General features: G+C 40.2%; 1 protein-coding gene across 3 annotated transcripts in view; it reads right to left on the bottom strand.

Annotated features, from left to right (window-relative positions):
• Positions 1-22,305, bottom strand: part of MTHFD1L (methylenetetrahydrofolate dehydrogenase (NADP+ dependent) 1 like) — a 183,737-nt gene that overhangs the window by 62,992 nt on the left and 98,440 nt on the right. For all 3 annotated transcript variants that reach the window (XM_024748003.1, XM_024748002.1, XM_024748004.1), the window contains 4 exons: positions 18,098-18,237; positions 12,750-12,791; positions 11,913-12,013; positions 11,189-11,366 (listed from right to left, as the gene is read on the bottom strand). In XM_024748003.1, the coding sequence (XP_024603771.1) occupies positions 11,189-11,366; positions 11,913-12,013; positions 12,750-12,791; positions 18,098-18,237 (461 nt within the window). The remainder of the gene's footprint in view (positions 1-11,188; positions 11,367-11,912; positions 12,014-12,749; positions 12,792-18,097; positions 18,238-22,305) is intronic.

Raw genomic sequence — 22,305 nt, 5'->3', positions numbered from 1 at the left:
GAGTTCCCTGAACTGTATACTCTTTTTTTTTTTTTCCTTCGGTACGCAGGCCTCTCACTGTTGTGGCCTCTCCCGTGCGGAGCACAGGCTCTGGACGCGCAGGCTCAGCAGCCATGGCTCATGGGCCCAGCCGCTCCACGGCATGTGGGATCCTCCCGGACCCGGGCACAAACCCGCGTCCCCTGCATCGGCAGGCAGACTCTCAACCACTGCGCCACCGGGGAAGCCCTGTGCTGTATACTCTTAAACAGAACATTACAGCAACGCCAAAAGAAAGCAATATACAGGAATAGGTAATTTTAATGATCTCACCCAAAGGAGGGGGAAGGGCTGGTAGTGGCCCGAGCACTTGCTTGGCCTAATGATATGCACGTATGACACACCTGTTGTTCCTCCTGGCATGAAGTTACGTGCAAACCTCAGTGTGTTGTGAGATTAATATGAATGAACACGAGGTGCAGCCTGGCCTCTGTTTTCCTGGGCAGGAGTCATACCTCCCTCATTCATCTACTGGAGCAGTGCTGTCAAAGAAAAATCTTCTGGTCTAAGATTAAAAGTCTCACTCAAGGGCGGAGTAAACTACTTTCATGAAAGGAAAAATAAATCATTTTCTGAAATAAAATGATTGCTAAGACAAATCCCTAACCTCTCAGATCCTGGGGTGAGTGGAAGCCTGTGCTGTTTTGAGTGATTTCCTCCCCCAGTCCTAAGGTTGTCGTTTTCCTTTTCAAGTGGTCTTTAATACACCTGTGATAATATTTAAATAATGTTGCTTGCTTTTCAGGCTGAGAAAACGGATGCTTTCCCTACTGAGTCTTCTTGTGTCATCTGAATTTAAGTCAGAAAGACCAAGGGATGGATGGAGTGATGGCAGAAGGTGACCAGGTAACACGTGGTGGGACATTGACAGTTCATTTTACATCCCTGTCTTTCTTGCTTGGCCCATAATTTTGGATGAAGTGCATTTCTAGAAACTTTTGCCATAGTGACATTCCATTTTTTTGTTAGAAGAAAGCACTTAAATGAAATCAAAGGAATCCTTGTGACATGTACAAGTGAAATGGATATAGACCACTGTTTCTTTCTCATCAGGTGCTATTTCTAGCTTCAAGGAGACAAAGCTGTGGGATGCTTTGCCAGAATCACAAAGGGCTGAATAGGATGCATTGAGAAAGTTGGGTTGGATCTAACAGTAGGTTCAGATCTGATGAGACCTGTCCAACACAGATGGGTGAGGCAGCGGTAGGGGTAGGCCAAGGAGGTGAGTGATACACTGCTGGCCAAAGGAGTCTGGACAAAGAACCTAGAGGCCAGTGTTGGAAACAATCTAGTTTTGATAGCAATCTGAGATGTGTTTGCAGAAGGATGTGGTATTGAGGCAGTGTGGGAATTTGGAGCTGAAGCATGAAAAGGAGGCAAGAGGAGAAGAGGCTGATGAGGGAAGGGCTAGAAGCAGTTCAGGATGGATGACCAGAGCTCAACCAGAAATAAGACAGCAGAACACGAGAGCGCAGGGAAGAGACACGGATTCTGAATGAGATACTTAACTGACTGGAAATATAAGGGACAGCTTCCTACAAAACATGCCACACATTCAATTGCACAAAAGGAGGAAAGGAGAGGGCTGAAGAAAGGACTGGTGGGAACAGGCAGACCAAGGGCAGGTCTGAGGACAAGCAGGAAAGAGCCAAAGGAGGTCAAAGGCCTTGAGAAGGAGACAACGGTACAGGGATAAGGGCATAAAAAGAAAGGTCATCATCTCTGGTGGGGCTAATGGCGGACTCTGGGAGGACTCACGCCAAGGAGTACTTCCCAGAGCTTCTGCTGCCAGTGTTCCTGTCCTCACGGTGAGCCACAGCCACCCCCAGCCTCTGCAGGACACCGTCCAACACTAGCAGTATGCTGAGTTTTATATACACAGAATCACATCACCAGCAAGAGGGCAGACAGCAGAAGCAAGAACTACAGCCCTGCAGCCTGTGGAACAGAAACCACATTCACAGAAACACAGACAAGACAAAAAGGCAGAGGGCTATGTACCAGATGAAGGAACAAGATAAAAACCCAGAAAGACAACTAAATGAAAGTAGAGATAGGCAACCTTCCGGAAAAAGAATTCAGAATAATGACAGTGAAGATGATCCACGACCTCAGAAAAACAATGGAGGCAAAGATCGAGAAGATGCAAGAAATGTTTAACAAAGATCTAGAATTAAAGAAAAAACAAACAGAGATGAACAGTACAATCACTGAAATGAAAGCTACACTAGAAGGAATCACTACCAGAATAACTGAGGCAGAAGGACGGATAAGTGACCTGGAAGACAGAATGGTGGAATTCACAGCTGTGGAACAGAATTTAAAAAAAAGAATGAAAAGAAATGAAGACAGCCTAAGACACCTCTGGGACAACATTAAATGCAACAACATTCGCATTATAGGGGTCCCAGAAGGAGAAGAGAGAGACAAAGGACCGGAGAAAGTATTTGAAGAGATTATAGTCTAAAACTTCCCTAACATGGGAAAGGAAATAGCCACCTAAGTCCAGGAAGTGCAGAGAGTCCCATACAGGATCAACCCAAGGAGAAACAATCCGAGACACACAGTGATCAAACTGGCAAAAATTAAAGACAAAGAAAAATTACTGAAAGCAGCAAAGGAAAAATGACAACGTACAAGGGAACTCCCATAAAGGTAACAGCTAATTTCTCAGCAGAAACTCTACAAGCCAGAAGGGAGTGGCATGATATACTTAAAATGATGAAAGGGAAGAACCTACAACCAAGATTACTCTACCCAGCAAGGACCTCAGTCAGATTTGGTGGAGAAATCAATAGCTATACAGACAAGCAAAAGCTAAGAGAATTCAGCACCACAAAACTACCTCTACAACAAAAGCTAAATGAACTACTCTAAGTGGGCAACACAAGAGAAGAAAAGGACCTACAAAAACAAACCCAAAACAATTAAGAAAATGGTCATAGGAACATACATATCGATAATTACCTTAAATGTGAATGGATTAAATGCACCAACTAAAAGACACAGGCTTGCTGAATGGATACAAAACAAGACCCATATATACGCTGTCTACAAGAGACCCTTCTCAAAATGGATTAGAGACCTAAATGTAAGTCCTGAAAGTATAAACCTCTTAGAGGAAAACATAGGAAGAACACTCTTTGACATAAATCACAACGAGATCTTTTTTGATCCACCTCCTAGAGTAATGGAAATAAAAACAAAAATAAACAAATGGGAGCTAATGAAACTTCAAAGCTTTTGCACAGCAAAGGAAACCATAAACAAGACGAAAAGACAACCCTCAGAATCGGAAGAATATTTGCAAACGAATCAACAGACAAAGGTTTAATCTCCAAAATATATAAACAGGTCATGCAGCTCAATATTAAAGAAACACACAACCCAATCCAAAAATGGGCAGAAGACCTAGATAGACATTTCTCCAAAGAAGACACACAGATGGCCAAGAAGCACATGAAAAGCTGCTCAACATCACTAATTATTAGAGAAATGCAAATCAAAACTACAGTGAGGTATCACCTCACACCAGTTAGAATGAGCATCATCAGAAAATCTACAAACAACAAATGCTGGAGAGGGGGTGGAGAAAAGCGAACCCTCTTGCACTGTTGGTGGGAATGTAAATTGATACAGTATGGAGGTTCCTTAAAACACTGATTTAGAATTACCATATGACCTAGCAATCCCACTACTGGGCACACACCCAGAGAAAACCATAATTCAAAAAGACACACGCACCCCAATGTTCATTGTAGCACTATTTACAATAGCCAGGTCATGGAAGCAACCTAAATGCCCATCGACAGACGAATGGATACAGAAGTTGTGGTACATATATACAATAGAATATTACTCAGCCATAACAATGAACAAAATTGGGTCATTTGTTGAGATGTGGATGTATCTAGAGACTGTCATACAGGGTGAAGAAAGTCAGAAAGAGAACAACAAATATCGTATATTAACTCATGTATGTGGAACCTGGAAAAAAGGTTCAGATGAACCAGTTTGCAGGGCAGAAGTTGAGACACAGATGTAGAGAACAAACGTATGGACACCAAGGCGGGAAAGCTGCGTGGGGTGGGGGTGGGGGTGTGATGAATTGGGCGATTGGGATTGACATGTATACACTGATGGGTATAAAACTGATGACTAATAAGAACCTGCTGTATAAAAGAATAAATAAGATCATATTCAAAAAAACCTCAAAAACAAAACAAAAATTAATTAATTAAAAATAAAAAAAGAAAGGTCATCCCTTCTCCTTAGACTGTTGTTTAGCAATTACTATGAAATACAAAAGACATACAGAGATGTATGTTTTAAGTTCTATGAATTAAAACTACATATATAGTATTTATGTATACATTTTTCTATATTCTAAATACATGGAACTTTATATATTTAAAAATGATTAAAACGGGAAATTTCATTTTACATATATTTTTTTACCACAATTAAAAAAATATACACATACACACACGAACACACATACTCTATACACATACATACAAGTACTTATACATATGCATTTTTATTTATTTCCTTAAAATTTGAGGCTCCGTTTGCTGGCTGATGCCCGGAGTCCAATTAAAGAATAACTCAAAACCCTACCAACAACTGGTTTGAATCCTTAAAAAATATAACATACATAATTCCTCAATAATCAGCGAACTCCCCCACCCCTCAATCCCCTGCCAGCAGGGGAGAAAACACTCCTAAACACACAGGCAGTGAAAGTGCAATAGTGCAGAAATCTGCGGTGCTGGCTGTGGCCCTAGATGGAGTCTTCCTGGTCTGTTTTGATCTCCCTTGCTTCTAGCCCTGCTGTGATCAAGAGAATGGCTTCACACAAGGAACAGGAAAGACCTTTTAATAAAAACAAACACCATCTTCTCATGCTGTCAAGGTTACACCTCTAAATGTTTATGAGTTTAGAGGAAGGATATGGAGGGATGTGGAGATGGTTTTCAACTTTCACTCCTGATTTAACAAACAATATTCAGATGGACTTTCAGTGGTGCCATACATTCTTTGCAAAAGCTACTGACTTTCTATTAAATCACTAATAGCTCCCAATTCTAATGGAGAAAGAATGCTCAATGTCTTGCTTTGATTTGGGAGTACCTTTCTTTCCTGGTGCACTAGGGGATGCTAATTGCTGGTTTTAACACAGTTGAACAGGAAACCAACCCTGGAGCCCGACCTCCAGGTTACCTGAGTTACAAGACAATTCTTGAAGGTCAATTCAGGAAACCCCTTCTCTTCCTGAAGTGAAAGTGACAGAAGGAAGAGCTAACATAGATTACCAGCCTCCTATGTCCCAGCATTTTACTCCGGGACATTTCATTTGGTCCTACAGCAACTGGGTGAAGTTGGTGTTAATATCAGACACTATTTTATAGATAAGGAAGCTGAGGCTCAGAGAGTTGTCCACATTTATATTCATAGTGGGAGGTCCCATCGAGATTTGAACTCTGTTTGCAAATGAAGTTACCGACAACGGATTAGTCTCCAAAATATACTAACAGCTCATAACAGCTCTATGTCAAAAAAGCAAACAACCCAATCAAAAACGGGCAGAAGATCTAAATAGATGTTTCTCCAAAGAAGACATACAGATGGCAAAAAGCACATGGAAAGATGCTCAACATCACTAATTATCAGAGAAATGCAAATCAAAACTACAGTGAGCTATCACCTCACACAGGTCAAAATGACCATCAACAAAAAGTCTACAAACAGTAAATGCTAGAGAGGGTGTGGAGAAAAGGGAACCCTCTTGCACTGTTGGTGGGAATGTAAATTGGTACAGCCACTATGGAGAACAGTATGGAGGTTCCTTAAAAAACGAAAAATAGTTACTCCTGGGCATATATCAGGAAAAGATGAAAACTCTAATTAGAAAAGATGCACGCACCCCAAAGTTCATAGCAGCATTATTTACAATAGCCAAGACATGGAGGCAACCTAACTGTCCACCGAAAGAGGAATGGATAAATAAGATATGTGGTACATATATACAACAGAATACCACTCAACCATAAAAAAGAATGAAATAACGCCACTTGCAGCAACACGGATGGACCTAGAGATTATCATACTGAAGTAAGTCAGAAAGAGAAAGACAAATAACATGATATTGCTTCCATGTGGAATCTAAATAAATGATGCAAATCAACTTATTTACAAAACAGAGACAGATTTGCAGCCATGGAAAACAAACTTCTGGTTACCAAAGGGGAAAGGGAAGGGGGAGGGATAAATTAGGAGTTTGGGATGAACATACATGCACTACTCTACATAAAACAGATAACCAACAAGGACCTACTGTATAGCACAGGGAACTCTACTCAACATTCTGTGATAACCTGTATGAGAAAAGAATCTAAAAAAGAATGAATATCTGTATACGTACAACAATCACTTTACTGTACACCTGAAACTCACACAACATTGTAAGTCAACTATACTCCAATTAAAAAAAAGAAAAGATGCGAACTCAATTCTGAATGACCCCTTTAACTATAATACATTACTTCTTCCATCAAGTGTCCATTTGTCATGGGGCACGTCCCTCACCTTCTCTGAACTCCTATTTCTGCATTTAAGATACAGAGTTGAGCTCACACACCCCATGGGATTGGATGAGATATACTTGAAATTATGTACGGAAGAGGGATTTGTTAGCTAGCTAATAAAGTGTAAATACAGATTCGTTTTTTCATCTGCTATTCTGTTTTCCTGGGTGCTTGCAGATATGGAGATATATTGGTCAACTGTAAAGATATAACTGCCAAAAGTAATAATAGAAAAGATAGGTTTTGGGGAGGACTTCTACCTGTTCCTTAAAAGGAAAGGGGGCTGTGATCATCATTAACGGTTCAGAGGAAATGACGCAGCATAGTTCAAGTTTAAATATATCAGTTCTCACATGATAAACTTCCTTTGAACAATTAGGCCACTGCCTTCTATTCCATATTTTAAAAATTATTATTCTGGGAGATTGGGATTGACATATATACACTAATATGTATAAAATAGATAACTAATAAGAACCTGCTGTATAAAAAAAATTTTTTTTATTCTGAAATAATCAACAGCCACCTCTAGTACCATGAACAAAAGTTGCCTCCTCTTGAATTAGAAGCTACTCTGGTAAAAGAGGTGCAGAATTTTCTCTAGAGAACAGTGGCTGCTTCCCTCAATTTTGCGAAGTTCAGCACAGACTCCCGAGTGCAGCTTGTTTCTCGCTTTAACTAATGGAACCGTCATCAGAAGGCCTCATGCTCTGCGAGTTGTCCGGCCTTACAGTGTCACTGAGGTCAGGTAAACACTATTTCTCTCGAGCTGTTCCTCTTTCCCTTTGGGGTTTTGAGACGATTTCTACTCCCCACACAAAAGCAATCATGCCCTGTGCTCCGACACTATTTCCAATTTCTCCAATGAGCTCAGGTGTCTTTCTCCTGTAACACAAGACTGGGGCGGGGCTGGAGCAGGAACTAAGAGGCCATCAATCCTGCGCTGAATACATTCTTGGTGGAATAGAGTCTGGGATGATAGCAAAAGGCACACAGAAGCCCAGTTTGTGCAGAGAAGCAAAGGCAGCAGGGTGTCTTATCCAAAAGCATTTTGTCACTTCTTTTTTTCCTGTGGGGCAGCCTGATACCTAATTGAGCTGTCTAGCATCAAAGGGCTAGTCGTGGGGGGAAAACAAAGGGAATTAAAGGGTTTCAAGAAAACCATTATTACTTAAATAAAAATTAAAAACACAAAAGAAAGAAAAAAAAGAAAAAGAAAACCATTACTTAGTCCACAAAGGCTCACCAACACTGACTATGCACGTAATTGCGGCAGGAGGGAGGTTGAGCTCTGTTACTGCCTGCAACGATGACTTCAGATTTCCTACACCGTTACAAGACAAGATTGTAAATGGTCTTATATTATCGAAAATCGACTCACCAGCGTGAGCGACAGAGCTATCAAGGAGACAGTCCCTGGTGAGCCAGAAGCAGCAATAGCTCTTCTCATAAACTGTCATGTAGCAATAATAGGCCGCGCTGCTGATTCTCTAAGAAGCAATTACGCAGCTCACGTCTAATTTCTGTGTTATAAGAAAAGGGAATGTATGTGGGCAAAGGAGGCAAGAATCCTATCAAATATGACTTTAGACCGCATTATTATAAAACTGTTCCCCTTTTCACAGAAGAGCAGACATTTTAACAGCATTATCTCCACAAAAAATGGGAATTCAGGAAAAAAAAATTATGATATTGGTGGAAAGGAAAAGGGTTCATTTAAGGGATAGTACATGTTTAAGAAAGCACAACTCACGAAACATTGCTTCTATTTACTGACCTTTTCACTTTGGATGGTTTCCTTGAAAAAGCCACACTTTGTGAAATCATTCGTTTAAAATCTGCCATTGCGGGGCTTCCCTGGTGGCGCAGTGATTAAGAATCCGCCTGCCAATGCAGGGGACCCGGGTTCTAGCTCTGGTCCAGGAAGATCCCACATGCCGCGGAGCAACTAAGCCCGTGCGCCGCAACTACTGAGCCCGCGAGCCACAACTACTGAAGCCCGCGCGTCTAGAGCCCGTGTTCCACAACAAGAGAAGCCACCGCAATGAGAAGCCCGCGCACCGCAACGAGTAGCCCCCGCTCTCCCTAACTAGAGAAAGCCCGTGCGCAGCAACGAAGACCCAATGCAGCCAACAGATAAATAAATAAATATACTAAAAAGAAACACACAAACAAAAAAACTGCCATTGCCACTCAGAGTGGGGTGGTTCACGATCAGAGTGGGGCGGTGGTCTGAGGGTTTCCTGACAGTCGTTTGTGTAAAAGGGCCAAGAGCTGCACCAATTCATAAGGGCTGCACCCTCATGACCTAATCACCCTCAACCCAGCAAGGCTTACCTGGGCATCAAGGCCCAGGAAGGAACACAAGATTACCTTGGCCAGCCACCATCTGAGTTGGCTTCGTTCCCCGTGATGAGCCCACTGCAGGGCTGCATCTACATTATGCTCAGCGTCTCATCAGGACGTCTTTCTTCCTGTAGAACCCGAGCCCACTGCCCTCCCCACTGCCACATCCTGCCCCACCACCTCTGTAAGACAGAACATTAGGGTCTCTCATAAAATGACCCTTGAACACGACACACCTTTGCTGAGTTAACCATCCTAATTCGTTCCTGAAATCCTTCCTCCCACAGTCACCAACTACCTGCAGTGACCCCACCTGGTAGGGATTCTTTGCCCATCGTGGTGCTTCCTCTGGTGGGTCACTCAGTTGCTGCCCGTTTGAGAGGAAGCCTCCCCATCCCAACTCCCACCTTTGAACCCAGCGGTGGATTCTGAATGACACAGCAGGATGTTGGCTTCCGTCATTCCACACACCCCCCCTCAGCTCTGCCTCTGTCTGGCTGTGGGACATAGGGCAGGTTACTTAACCTCTGTTTGCTTTATTTTCCTTGTATGTAGAACACGGGAAAAGCAACAGTTTCTACCCATCGGGGAAGTGAGGACTAAACAAGTTAACGAGCACAAAGTGTCCGTACGCCTGGCAGACAAGAAGCCCTCCTTGGCTTAAAGTTCTCATCGTGTTCTTCATGATGTAACTCTAGGCTCAAGACTAACAGAATTTGTGAGGGATGAAGGAACCAGAGAAGCCACCAGTTTGAAGCCTGAGCACTCTGGCAACCAGGGACTACCTATGAGGACAAATCCAACAGCCAGAGCTGGAGCCAGCAAATCCAGAGTGGAGATGTTTGGGTGGCAGCAAAGATGAACCAAGAAGAGTGAGGTCCCGAGAAGTTCAGATATTCTGACTGAACCCTCATTATCCAGCTGTGCTGAAAAAATATACTAGACAATCCAGCAACTCCTCTTCAGCGTATATGCCCAAAAGAACTGGAAGCAGTCTTACACACATGTTCATAGCAGCATTATTTATAATAGCCAAGAAGTGGAAGCAACCCAAGTGGCCACCGACAGATGAACGGACAGCAAAAAAGTGGCATAAACATACAGTGGACTGTTGTTCAGCCTTAAGAAGGAAAGAAGTTCTGACATACGCAGTAACATGGGTGAACCTTGAGGACATTATGCTAAGTGCATGCTACGGACTGAATGTTTGTCTCCCCCCAGATTGGTATGTTGAAGCCTAATTTCCAATGGGATGACATGTTAGCATCTGAGGCCTTTGGGAGTGATTAGGTTGATGTCATTAGGAGATGGGGCTCTGGGGTGATAGGGTCATGTGGGTGCACCCCTCATGAATGGGATTAGCGCTCTTATAAAAAGATAACCTAGAGAGATCCCTCCCCACTTCTACCATATGAGGATACAGTGAGAAGACTCCCATCTATGAAATAAGAAGCAGGCCCTCATCAGACATCGAATCTGCTGATGCCCTGATCTGAGACTTCCTAGCCTCCAAAACTATGAGTAATAAATGTGTTGTTTATAAGCCACCCAGTACTACAGTATTCCTTATAGCAGCCTGAAAGGACTGAGACAGTGAATAAGCCAGTCAAAAAAGGGACAAACTTTATGGCTTAATGGTATGAGATAGTCAGCAACAGAGGAGGAGAAATGGGGAGTTAGTGTTTAACGGGCGCAGAGTTTCGATTTTGCAATTTGAAAAGACCTATGGAGAAGGACGATGGTTGCACAGCAATGTGGAGCTACTTAACACTAGTGAGCTATTCACCTAAAAATGGTAAAGATGGTCAATTTTATGTTATGATGTATTTTACCACAATTCAAAAAATTTTTAAAATATACTAGGCATAGCTCAAGAAAACCGTGGTGCAAATGGGCTATAGCAGAAACGGACAAGGAAAATACTGCCCGTGATATCCCATGCCTTATGAAGTTGCTCAAAAGTCTCGCTCCTGTGCAAATCCTGTTGAACCCTGTACTCCAACACCCCTCTGCGCTGAGTGCAGAGCACAGGCTTGGGGGCAAGGAGCTGGGGCCCCTTAGCAATAGGACCTCGTCAGATGGCTTAACCTCTTTAACCTTCGGTTTCCTTATCTGCAGAGCTGTCGTGACAACCCACGTGAAGCTCTCGGCACTGGCCTGGCATACAGTTAAGGTGCAAGACCGTCAGGCACCATTATCATTGTGTTGGATCTTACCTGCACATCATATAGGAATTGGAAACGACTCTTTTTACTTGCAGCTTCTCTCACAGCCTGAGCCAGGTCCACCGACCCTTTCCCACCAATCGACCAGTGATAGCAGGGCACTGCATTAAAGGCGCCAGCCCGCTTTGCAAGCTCACACACCAAGTCAATCTCCGCTCGGGTGTCGGTCCTGGTGATGAAAACGTTTGTGGTTTTGCATCTGTATTCATTTAGCGATGTTTTTCAAGAAAGACTAACTGCTTATACAGAACTTTGCTCCCAAACACTGAATATATTTTAAACATCAAAAGTGGTTACGCTGTGCTTAAATAAGTCAGACCTTAAGAAAAGCATGGGGGAAAAATCCTCTCCAACGTGACTCAAATATTTCAAGTTGTTAAGGGTTTTATTGAGAAAATTCCATAACATATCCCTTTGATCATCCACAGTCTTTCCGTCAGAAATGCTGGGTGGAATTAAGAAGAAGAAGAAGAAGAAAAAAGCCAAAGAAATGGTAACTCACTATATAGATTTCACTTCCCTGATAACATTTGAAAACACTTCTGCTAAAGTAAAACCAATTCAAAGAAAATCAAACAAATAGAATAAGCAGAGTATTTCTCTGTCCTTTTAGATGAAGCAGAGAAAAGGTCAAACATCCTCAAAACACAAATGCAGCTGGTTCACAGGGTGGCCCAGCGATATGACCACATTTAAAGTAGGACACTTGACTTACCTGAAGACATTCAGAGCCACGACAACAGGGACCCCGAAGAGCTGAGCAATCTGAATTTGCTTCTCTAGGTTACAGCAGCCATCTGCCACCAGCTGGAGGTTCTGTAAGAAAACCAGGCCCCCATGTATCACCTCCCATCCAACCTGCCAAACTACACAGGCAGGCCCACTCTGGCAGGTTTTGGGTCTATCTACACTCACGTTATTGTCCTGGAAGCTATTAAAGAAAGCCATCGATCATTTTTTCCCTCCAAGAAAAGATGGCTGCAGAAGGAGGAGGCTCATTTTCCAAGTAAAGTCTAAAATTATTCTAGATCCAATGGCATATGTGGGTCTTGAGCCAGGAAGCTATTTCTGCTGCAGACTGGTGGCCAGGACGTCAGCAACATGCCCACGCTCTGTGGGCTGGTGGACAAGAAGGTGTAAGGTCCTGGGAGGGTGACCAGCACCGTCCAGCTATTCCCTGCTCAAATCCCTGGCGCCACCTGTAGGAGCTAAGAGGTACTGTTGCCAGTCAAAGTCTATTTACTCACGCAAGTCATAAAGCCAATTGTGTATCTTCCAAAAGTCAGTATCTGCCACATCAAAAGAATACATGGGTATAAGAGGTCTGCTCTGATGGCTGCCCAGCGGGTGGAACTGGACAGAAAGCCTACACCCATCTTTTCTTAAGATTGGAGAGTTAACCGAATGGATTTTATCCCTTCCCCCACCCATTTCCTCCTGGATTATTAGAAAAGCACTTTTCTAAGAGGCCACTGGTGGAGGACCTATTCCCTGACTGAGATTCAACTGCTAGTCAATGGTTAACTGGATTTGAATAATTCTTCACTCTTACCTCTTCCGTATACTCTTTTTTAAGAGGGACCCCAGCAGTTACCTGAGATAAGAGAAAAGACAAAAATTAAGAATAATCCTATCAAACTGTTTACTCTGATTAAGATCTGAAAGAAAAACAAATCATGGTCCCTTTTGGGAAGGTTCATTTAAAAAACACATTTTGTGCTTTTAAACCAATAAATGGCAGCCCTGGCTGAACGTAAAGTCTTGTGGGTGCTTTTAAAAATCACTGTTGCTTGAGCTCCACCCTGACCAATTAAACCAGGATTGCTGGGAGTGGGACCCAGGATCAGCGATGGTTAAAAACTTCTCAGGCGATTCTAATTTGAGCTAATATTAAGAACTTTCATACTGTTGCCCATTATCCTAGCATAAAAGGGAACTCACAGTATGATTAATACCTGATTTATACAGAGTGCATAACGGTTCTAAATAAATTCTAAGTCATTTAAAAACAATTGCCATGAATTTTCCCCTTTTTTTGGCCTAGTTTCTTACAGAAGCCGATGGGGTTGGCAGTTTAAAGATAAGGAAACTGAAGGTGAGAGAAGGCAGGTATCTTGCCCACAGTTACACAGCAAATGAGAGGCAGAACAGGGGCATGAGTATAATAGGGTTCTGAAGCCCCAATTTAGTGCCTTTTCACAGTTCCCCATTTTTTTCTTTTTTTTGTCTATAGCCTGCAACTGGTTTCAGTGAGAAACCCTAGACAACATTTTAATTCACTGAGGACGTGGTGACTTGTTCTCCTCTCAGCGAAAGAGGTCTTGAGAATATTAGAAATCCTTTGAAAAGTTACCTCTATGACAGATTGTTTTTTGAGATTGTGAGGAAACATCATAAGGTATTTTCAGATTGGTTTTTTTTCCCAGCATTAGCATAAACTAAAACACACAGTGGACCCTTCAGTTGGAACAACCAAAACGCTGGGTTAAAAAAGGAACATAAAGTACTGCTGAGCATGAACATAAGCAAAGTTCTGCAAAATCAAAAATTAGGCAAAATCAAGAAAAATGGGTTGTATGCAAATGCCAGAAAGTAGAGGGGATCAACAAAACCAAAGCTGGTTCTTTAAGACTAACAAAATTGATAATATTCTGGCAAGAGTTTTTTTTTTAAAAAGGAATGAAAAAAATATTATACCTACACATGCTGTAGACAGAATTAATAGGATACTGGGACAAACTTTATACCAATACTTTTTAAAAGACAGAGAAACTTAGTATGAGTTTTAATATAAAACTCATTTAGGAAAAAGTAGAGAACTTAAACAGTTCTCTACTCATTAAAAAAAATTAAGTTTGTAGTTAAAAACCTACCCCTCACCAATAAGCAACAGGCCCAGTGAGTGTTACAGGTGACTTCTTCCCATCTTTGAATAAATAGGTTATTCTAATGTTACAAAATCCCTTAATGAGAATATAAAAGAGAATCAATAAGCAAAATTCAGTTATTCATAAAAAAGATAATGAAAGGTTCATTTAATATTTGTAATATAATTTGCAACATTAATAAAGAGAAAAATCATGTCATCTCAATAGACGAAGATTACTCAACATATAGTATAACAACTTGACAAATAGCAACAGAAGGCAATTTTCTTAACCTGATAAAAAACATATACTGAAATATTACAGAAAACATATTTAGCGATGAACTATTAAACGTGTTCTCTTGTTGATAAGGAATAACAGTAGGATGCTGGCTATCAACCCTATTTAATACTGCACTGCAACTAGAAACATATGGTTAGTGATGAAAAAAAAGTATCAGGATTGGAAAGGAAGAAACAGAACTGTCATTATTTTCATATATGATTGTCCACACAGAACTCTCTAAAGTATTTACAGCTAAATTAGTACAATTAATAAGAGAATTTTTTAAGTTATGGAGATTTAATATAGAGCATGGTGACTATAGGTAAAAATACTGTATTGCATATTTGAAAGTTGCTAAGAGAGTAGATCTGAAAAGTTCTCATTCCAAGGAAACACATTTTTTTTAAACTATGTATGGTGACAGATGTTAATGACTTATGTGGTGATCATTTTACAGTGTATACAAATACTGAACATTATGTTGTATACCTTGAAACTAATATAATGTTGCATGTCAATTATACCTTAAAAAAATTTAGACAGGTCACTGGATATATATATATATAAGAATCCAGAAGTAACCTGTGAAATTATTTAAAAATATAAAGCACGTGGGAACAGATCGGTAAAAGGATGTAGAAGTCCTCTGGGCAATAAACTGTAAATGTTTATTAAAATATATTTCAAAAGACCTAAATCAGTGAATATCCCAAGTTCCTAGATATAAAACTGATCTATTGATTTAATGATATTCCAAAAAAAAAACCCCAAATCCTAGAAAGATTCTTTATGGGACTTTATGATTAGTTCAAAAATACGTATGGAAGTGAAAAGGACTGATAAAGGCCGGGCACCCATGAAGAAAGAGAACTACCAGGGAGAGCTTGCACTACAGACTTAGTGTAGCACACACACAATTATGTGTAAATAGACCAGTGCAACCAAACGAAGGTCCCAGAAACACACCTACACGTGTATGGAGAATTGATTTATCACGAAGTAGCCTTGAAGATCAGAAAGGAAGGACTAATTAAAATAAATAGTGCTAGGCCAGTTGGTTATTAACACAGAAAAAATAAAATTAGGCCTGTCATTACACCACACACCAAAAACCAGTAATGAGGGTGATGGTTAATTTTGTGTGTCAGCTTGGGTGATGGGATGCCCAGATATTTGGTCAAACGTTATTCTGGGTATTTCGGTGAGGGTGTTTTTGAATGAGAATAACATTTAAATTGATGGACACTGAGTACAGCAGACTGCCCCCCATCACTTCAATCAGTTGAAGGCCTGCTATAACAAAAAGAAACTGTGCAAGAGAACATTTTCCAGTAGATTGCCTTCACACTGGGACTGGAATACTGGCTCTCCTGAGTCTCCAGCAGTGGCCCACTCAGTAGATTTTTGGACTTGTCAAGCCTCCATAATTGTGGGAGCCAATTACTTATAACAAATCTTTTTATAATAAATACACATCCTATTGGTTATGGAGAACCCTCCTTAAGAAACTATGTTTAAAGAACTAATTATAAAAGACATGTCTGAATCCAAATGCATTAGTTCTTCCATTGCACCAAGAATGGTCAGCATTTTGGAAGACAGGATATGACTGGGGCTAAAATGGGCAAGTTCAAGGGTCATAGGATTTTCCACTGCATAAATTATGTAAAACAACAAGCTGAATAAACATAAGAGGCAGCCGAGGTTATTTGTGTAATGATATCAAAAGGAAGTAGAAATTATAATGGATCAAAAACATTACTGTGGAGTTGTTTCAAGTAAGGAGGAATGACACTGAGGTGGATAATACGGAATACAGGATTAAGAAGATCAAAGTTCATGTATTACTCAATTGTCGAAAACATTTCCTTGACGCAGAGTATGCCGGGCATGAGGAATACACAAATTAGTAAGATATAGTCCTTAATCTCAAGGAATTCAGAGTCGAGTGGGGAGATACACACATAGACATTCATAAAATAATATGATGCAGAAGCACTACTGGGGTCCAGGAGAGGAATGCTGCACTTCACCTGGCTTCCTGATCCCCCCGTTTATTATCCTCCACCCATATCTGTGCCTACTAATCTCGAGCCCTGTTACAATCATCACCGGCATGGAAACATGACACTAAGGGGAACTGAAAGAGGTATCAAGGATTAAGGTGAGCAGAAAATGCAACCGTTGTAAAACAGAGCACACACATTAAGATGAACTGAAATAGGATTATAAATCATGTCGTGAGTTTTTATAGGACAGAGACGAGATTGGAGTGTGCAAAAACACTGGACTAGAAGTCCAGAGACCTTGATTCCATGTCTGATTAGTCCCCTAAACAGACGGAGGATACTAAGCAAGACCCAGAATCCTCCAGCACCTCAGTAATTTTATCTTTGTAAAGACTTGAACCAGACTAATTTCTAAGCCCTTTCCAGTATTAAAGCCCTTTGATTTTGTAATTTTCAGGGTGCAAGACAGGGAGGGGGAATTTCAAACTTATCTTATATAGGTAGAGATCGTTCTTTGAAAACGGAAGTTGATACAGCTTCAGAGTCTGAACTCAATTGGTGTTTTGAACAAAATCAGAACTCTCTAGCACTACTATATTATAATACCTGCCGCGTCAATCTTGCCGTTGATATAATGGTGAAGCTCTAGGCTAAAATGAAGTGCTCAAGCATCTGGTATTAATGAGCGGATTAGGGATTCAGAGGAGGTTTACCCTTCATTCATATTCAGCTCTGAATGCCTGACAAAAGTGGAGAATCTGTATCTCAGACCCAGGCTTGAGATTTGGCTCTCTGCTGGCCTGGTGACATTCCCTAAACACATCAAACCTCAGCTTCCTCATCTGTAAAATGATATAATGTCTGCGTCTCCTAGGACAAAGAATTGCTAAGATGATTAAACAGTGCACATCGTGGTGTTTCATCACGGCAAACTTGTTATTTGTTTATGCTGTATAATTAATCATTGTGTGATATCTGCATACACAGTATATCAATTAAGAAATCAGATTTGGCAGTCTGTGTAAGATATCAATAGTATAAGTAATAAAGAAACTCCAAATGATTTTAGTTCAAGAATGGTTAATCAGTACAACATCTCTTATTCTCCCTTTGGAAATCCCTAAAAATGAAAAAAAAACAAAAAACTACATCTTTGCTGTGGAAAGGTGAAAACTCCTTTCAGGTGTGTGTGAATTCTATACATGATAAAGTCTTTAAAGATGTTAAAACAGAATTTGTGTTTTCTAAGCAAAGCTCTCTTAGAAATAATCCAGTGCTCTAACAGAGTTATAAAGTGAAATCATAATAAACAGAAACAGAAGGAAAATAGCGCTAGATGAAATCTGATGAGATGTAGCGCCAGTGAACCAAAAAAACTATCCGTACGAACACTGAACAACCTCACCCACAAAAGCAATCACTCTAACCCTTCTGTTCTTCATTCAGGAACCAAAGCCTCTATCCTCCCATTACCACAGGGTTATAAAATGTTGACATAAGTTTCAGTTTAGACTCTTAGAACTAAAGAGCGGTCCCATGCTCCTTCCCAAAATATTGCTTAGAAATAACTTTGTGGGTGTTACTAATTACTTGATCGAACTGAACTCTAAGTGCTCTATAATGGTGATTTGTGAAAAAGGAGATATTCTAGAAAACTGCAGCTATGAAGCAGGTTTGGATGTTTCAAAGGTTCAATTCTGCTTCCTTCTGCTTTATTAGAAAGGAAGCACGGTGCTTACACTTGGTCCACCTCCGTGCATCTTCAGAGCCCGCACCGTCGCCACCAGCACCACAACACTGGGCACCAAGCCAGAAGCTCTGCACTTGATGTTGAAGAATTTCTCCATGCCAATATCAGCACCAAAGCCAGCTTCAGTCACTGTGGAGAATCAAGTTTGAAACTTGCTGTTATCTTCTAAAAACAACAGTAGCTTTTGACAATCACTGATGTGGTTCAAATTCAAAGGATGACAAATTTTCCTCCACGTTCAAGGTTACTACACACCACTGCATCCTGTTCATATACAAAGGTAAAAAGACGTTTCCATGGTTTCAGAAAATGTCCTACTTCCTTACGTTCCATAAGAAGATGATTCTCTACTCTGCTTCACACCACTGTTCCTTAAGGATTCATTGCCATGGCCAAGATTTTTCTTCCAGTATAGAAGGTCAAGGCAAAGCTTTTCTTAACACAGATGGTATTTTCAACCTTTTAATCAGGTTCCAAAATGTGTCAAAGAACACTGCTAGCATGATTAGTATAGAAGATCTTTCCTCACTCTTTATAAGATACATACAGAATCACTTATTTTTATTCCATCTGGCCATTTCTATTGACGAACAAAACTGAAGTCAGTTGAGCCGTTTAAGGAGGTTGATTGTCAGGCTTGATAATAAGATGGTATCTTTACTTCATAACCACAGAGGACACTCATCTGTAACCATCCTTTCCCCTGCCCCTAAATTGCTAAAAATGTTACTAAGGCAGTTATGGCTATAGCAGGGAGACTATCCAACACTGCCTTCCAAGATAATACTCCTGGGTAAGCAGCAGTATCTCCATACACAAAGCAGAGCTCTGGACCAGCCACATCACCAGCCTCTGGGGGTTTATTAGAAATGCAGACTCTTGGGCTCTATCCCAGAACTATTGAATCAGAACCAGCATTTTGACAAGATCCCTTAGTGAGATGAATGCCCATTAAAATTTGAGAAGCACACTGCTCTAGGGAAGGAATACTATTAATGGATTAGAAATTAAATATTTATGGAATATGCACTACATACTTACAGTACAACCAAGGCCATAATTTATGGCAGAAAGAGGAAGACGCAGTAAAAAAAATTTACTAAGATAAAATAGAAGCCATTTAACATGTGAATAAATGAGGATATTTGTCGCCAGCATTCACTGAATATACACATTTTAACAAATATTAAGAAAAGAAAAACAGAGAGGGGAGACAGACAGCAGAAGCAAGAACTACAATCCTGCAGCCTGTGGAACAAAAACCACATTCATAGAAAGATAGACAAGATGAAAAGGCAGAGGGCTATGTACCAGATGAAGGAACAAGATAAAAACCCAGAAAAACAACTAAATGAAGTGGAGATAGGCAACCTTCCAGAAAAAGAATTCAGAATAATGACAGTGAAGATGATCCAAGAACTCAGAAAAACAATGGAGGCAAAGATCGAGAAGATGCAAGAAATGTTTAACAAAGACCTAGAAGAACTAAAGAACAAACAAACAGAGATGAACAAAACAATAACTGGAATGAAAACTACACTAGAATGAAACAATAGCAGAATGACTGAGGCAGAAGAATGGTTCCCGTAAGGTTAACAGCTGATTTCTCAGCAGAAACTACAAGCCAGAAGGGAGTGGCATGATATACTTAAAGTGATGACAGGGGAAAACCTATAACCAAGATTACCCTGCAAGGATCTCATTCAGATTCGATGGAGAAATCAAAAGCTTTACAGGCAAGCAAAAGCTAAGAGAATTCAGCACCACCAAACCAGCTCTACAACAAAAGCTAAAGGAACTTCTCTATGAGGGAAACACAAAAGAAGAAAAGGATCTACAAAAACAAACCCAGAACCATTAAGAAAATGGTCACAGGAACATACAGCTCAATAATTACCTTAACGTGAATGGATTAAATGCTCCAACCAAAAGACACAGACTTGCTGAATGGATACAAAAAAAAGACCCATATATACACTGTCTACAAGAGACCCACTTCAGACCTAGGGACACATACAGACTGAAAGTGAGGGGATGGAAAAAGATATTCCATGCAAATGGAAATCAAAACAAAGCTGGAGTAGCAATACTCATATCAGATAAAATAGACTTTAAAATAAAGAATGTTACAAGAGGCAAGGAAGGACACTACATAATGATCAAGGGATCAACCCAAGAAGAAGATATAACAATTGTAAATATATATGCATCCAACATAGAAGCACCTCAATACATAAGGCAAACGCTAACAGCTGTAAAAGAGGAAATTGACAGTAACACAGTAATAGTGGGGGACATTAACACCTCACTCACACCAATGAACAGATCATCCATAATGAAAATTAATAAGGAAACACAAGCTTTAAATGTCACAATACACCAGACACATTTAACTGATATGGTACAGGACACTCCGTCCAAAAACAGCAGATTACACTTTCTTCTCAAGTGCGCTCCGAACATTCTCCTGGATAGATCACATCTTGTGTCACAAATCAAGCCCCAGTAAATTTAAGAAAATTGAAATCATATCAAGCATCTTTTCTGACCACAACACTAAGAGATTAGAAATGAATTACAGGGGAAAAAAGCGTTAAAAACACAAACACATGGAGGCTGAACAATACATTACTAAATAACCAAGTGATCACTGAAGAAATCAAAGAGGAAATCAAAAAATACGTAGACAAATGACAATGAAAACACGAGGATCCAAAACCTATAGGAGGCAGCAAAAGCAGCTCTAAGTGTAAGCTTATAGCTATACAAGCCTACCTCAAGAAACAAGAAAAATCTCAAATAAACAATCTATCCTTACACCTAAAGGAACTAGAGAGAGAAGAACAAACAAAACCCAAAGTTAGCAGAGGGAAAGAAAACATAAAGATCAGAGCAGAAATAAATGAAATAGAAACAAAGAAAACAACAGCAAAGATCAATAAAACTGAAAGCTGCGTTCTTTGAGAAGATAAACAAAATTGATAAACCATCAGTCAGACTCATCAAGAAAAAGAGGGAGAGGACTTCGTCTTTCAGTTTTTCACAGAAATGATTGGTGGCCTGGCAACCTCCAGTGGTGAATGGTGAGATATTTGTTTTGTTTTGTTGTCTTTACAAACTAAAACTCACTATATATATATATATATATATACTGTGAAAATGACTATACTACTCAAAGCAATCTAGAGATTTAACGCAATCCCTATCAAATTACCAATGGCATGTTTTACAGAACCAGAACAAAAAAATCTTAAAATTTGTACAGTGACACAATAGACCCTGAATAGGCAAAGCAGTCTTGACGGGAAAAAACGGAGCTGGAGGAATCAGACTTGCTGACTTCAGACTATACTACAAAGCTACAGTAATCAAGACAATATGGTACTGGCACAAAAACAGAAACATCTATCAATGAAACAAGATAGAAAGCCCAGAGAGAAACCCACACACCTACGGTCAACTGATGACAAAGGAGGCAAGGATATACAATGGAGAAAAGACAGTCTCTTCAATAAGTGGTGCTGGGAAAACTGGACCGCTACATATAAAAGAATGAAATTAGAACACTCCCTAACACCATACACAAAAATAAACTCAAAATGGATTAGAGACCTAAATGTAAGTCCGGAGAGTATAAAACTCTTAGAGGAAAACACAGGAAGAACATTCTTTGACATAAATCACAGCAAGATCTTTTTTGTTTTATGATAAAAACTCTCCAGAAAGTGGGCATAGACGGAACCTACCTCGACATAATAAAGGCCATATACGACAAACCCACAGCAAACATCATGCTGAATGGTGAAACACTGAAAGCATTTCCTCTAAGATCAGGAACACGACAAGGATGTCCACTCTTACCACTATTATTCAACATAGTTTTGGAAGTCCTAGCCACAGCAATCAGAGAAGCGAAAGAAAAATAAGGAAACCAAATTAAAAAAGAAGAAGTAAAACTCTCACTGTTTGCAGATGACGTGGTACTATACATAGAGAATCCTAAAAATGCCATCATAAAATTACTACAGCTAATCAACGATTTTGGTAAAGTTGCAGGATACAAAATTAATGCACAGAAATCTCTTGCATTCCTATATACTAATGATGAAAAATCTGAAAGAGAAATTAAGGAAACGCTCCCATTTACCACTGCAACAAAAAGAATAAAATACCTAGGAATAAACCTACCTAGGGAGA

Source organism: Neophocaena asiaeorientalis, unplaced genomic scaffold, assembly GCF_003031525.2.
Source record: "Neophocaena asiaeorientalis asiaeorientalis breed wild unplaced genomic scaffold, Neophocaena_asiaeorientalis_V1.1 scaffold123, whole genome shotgun sequence".
Lineage (NCBI taxonomy): Eukaryota > Metazoa > Chordata > Mammalia > Artiodactyla > Phocoenidae > Neophocaena > Neophocaena asiaeorientalis.
Note: the sequence above shows the minus strand (reverse complement) of the source record. Positions and strands in the feature narration are given on the sequence as shown.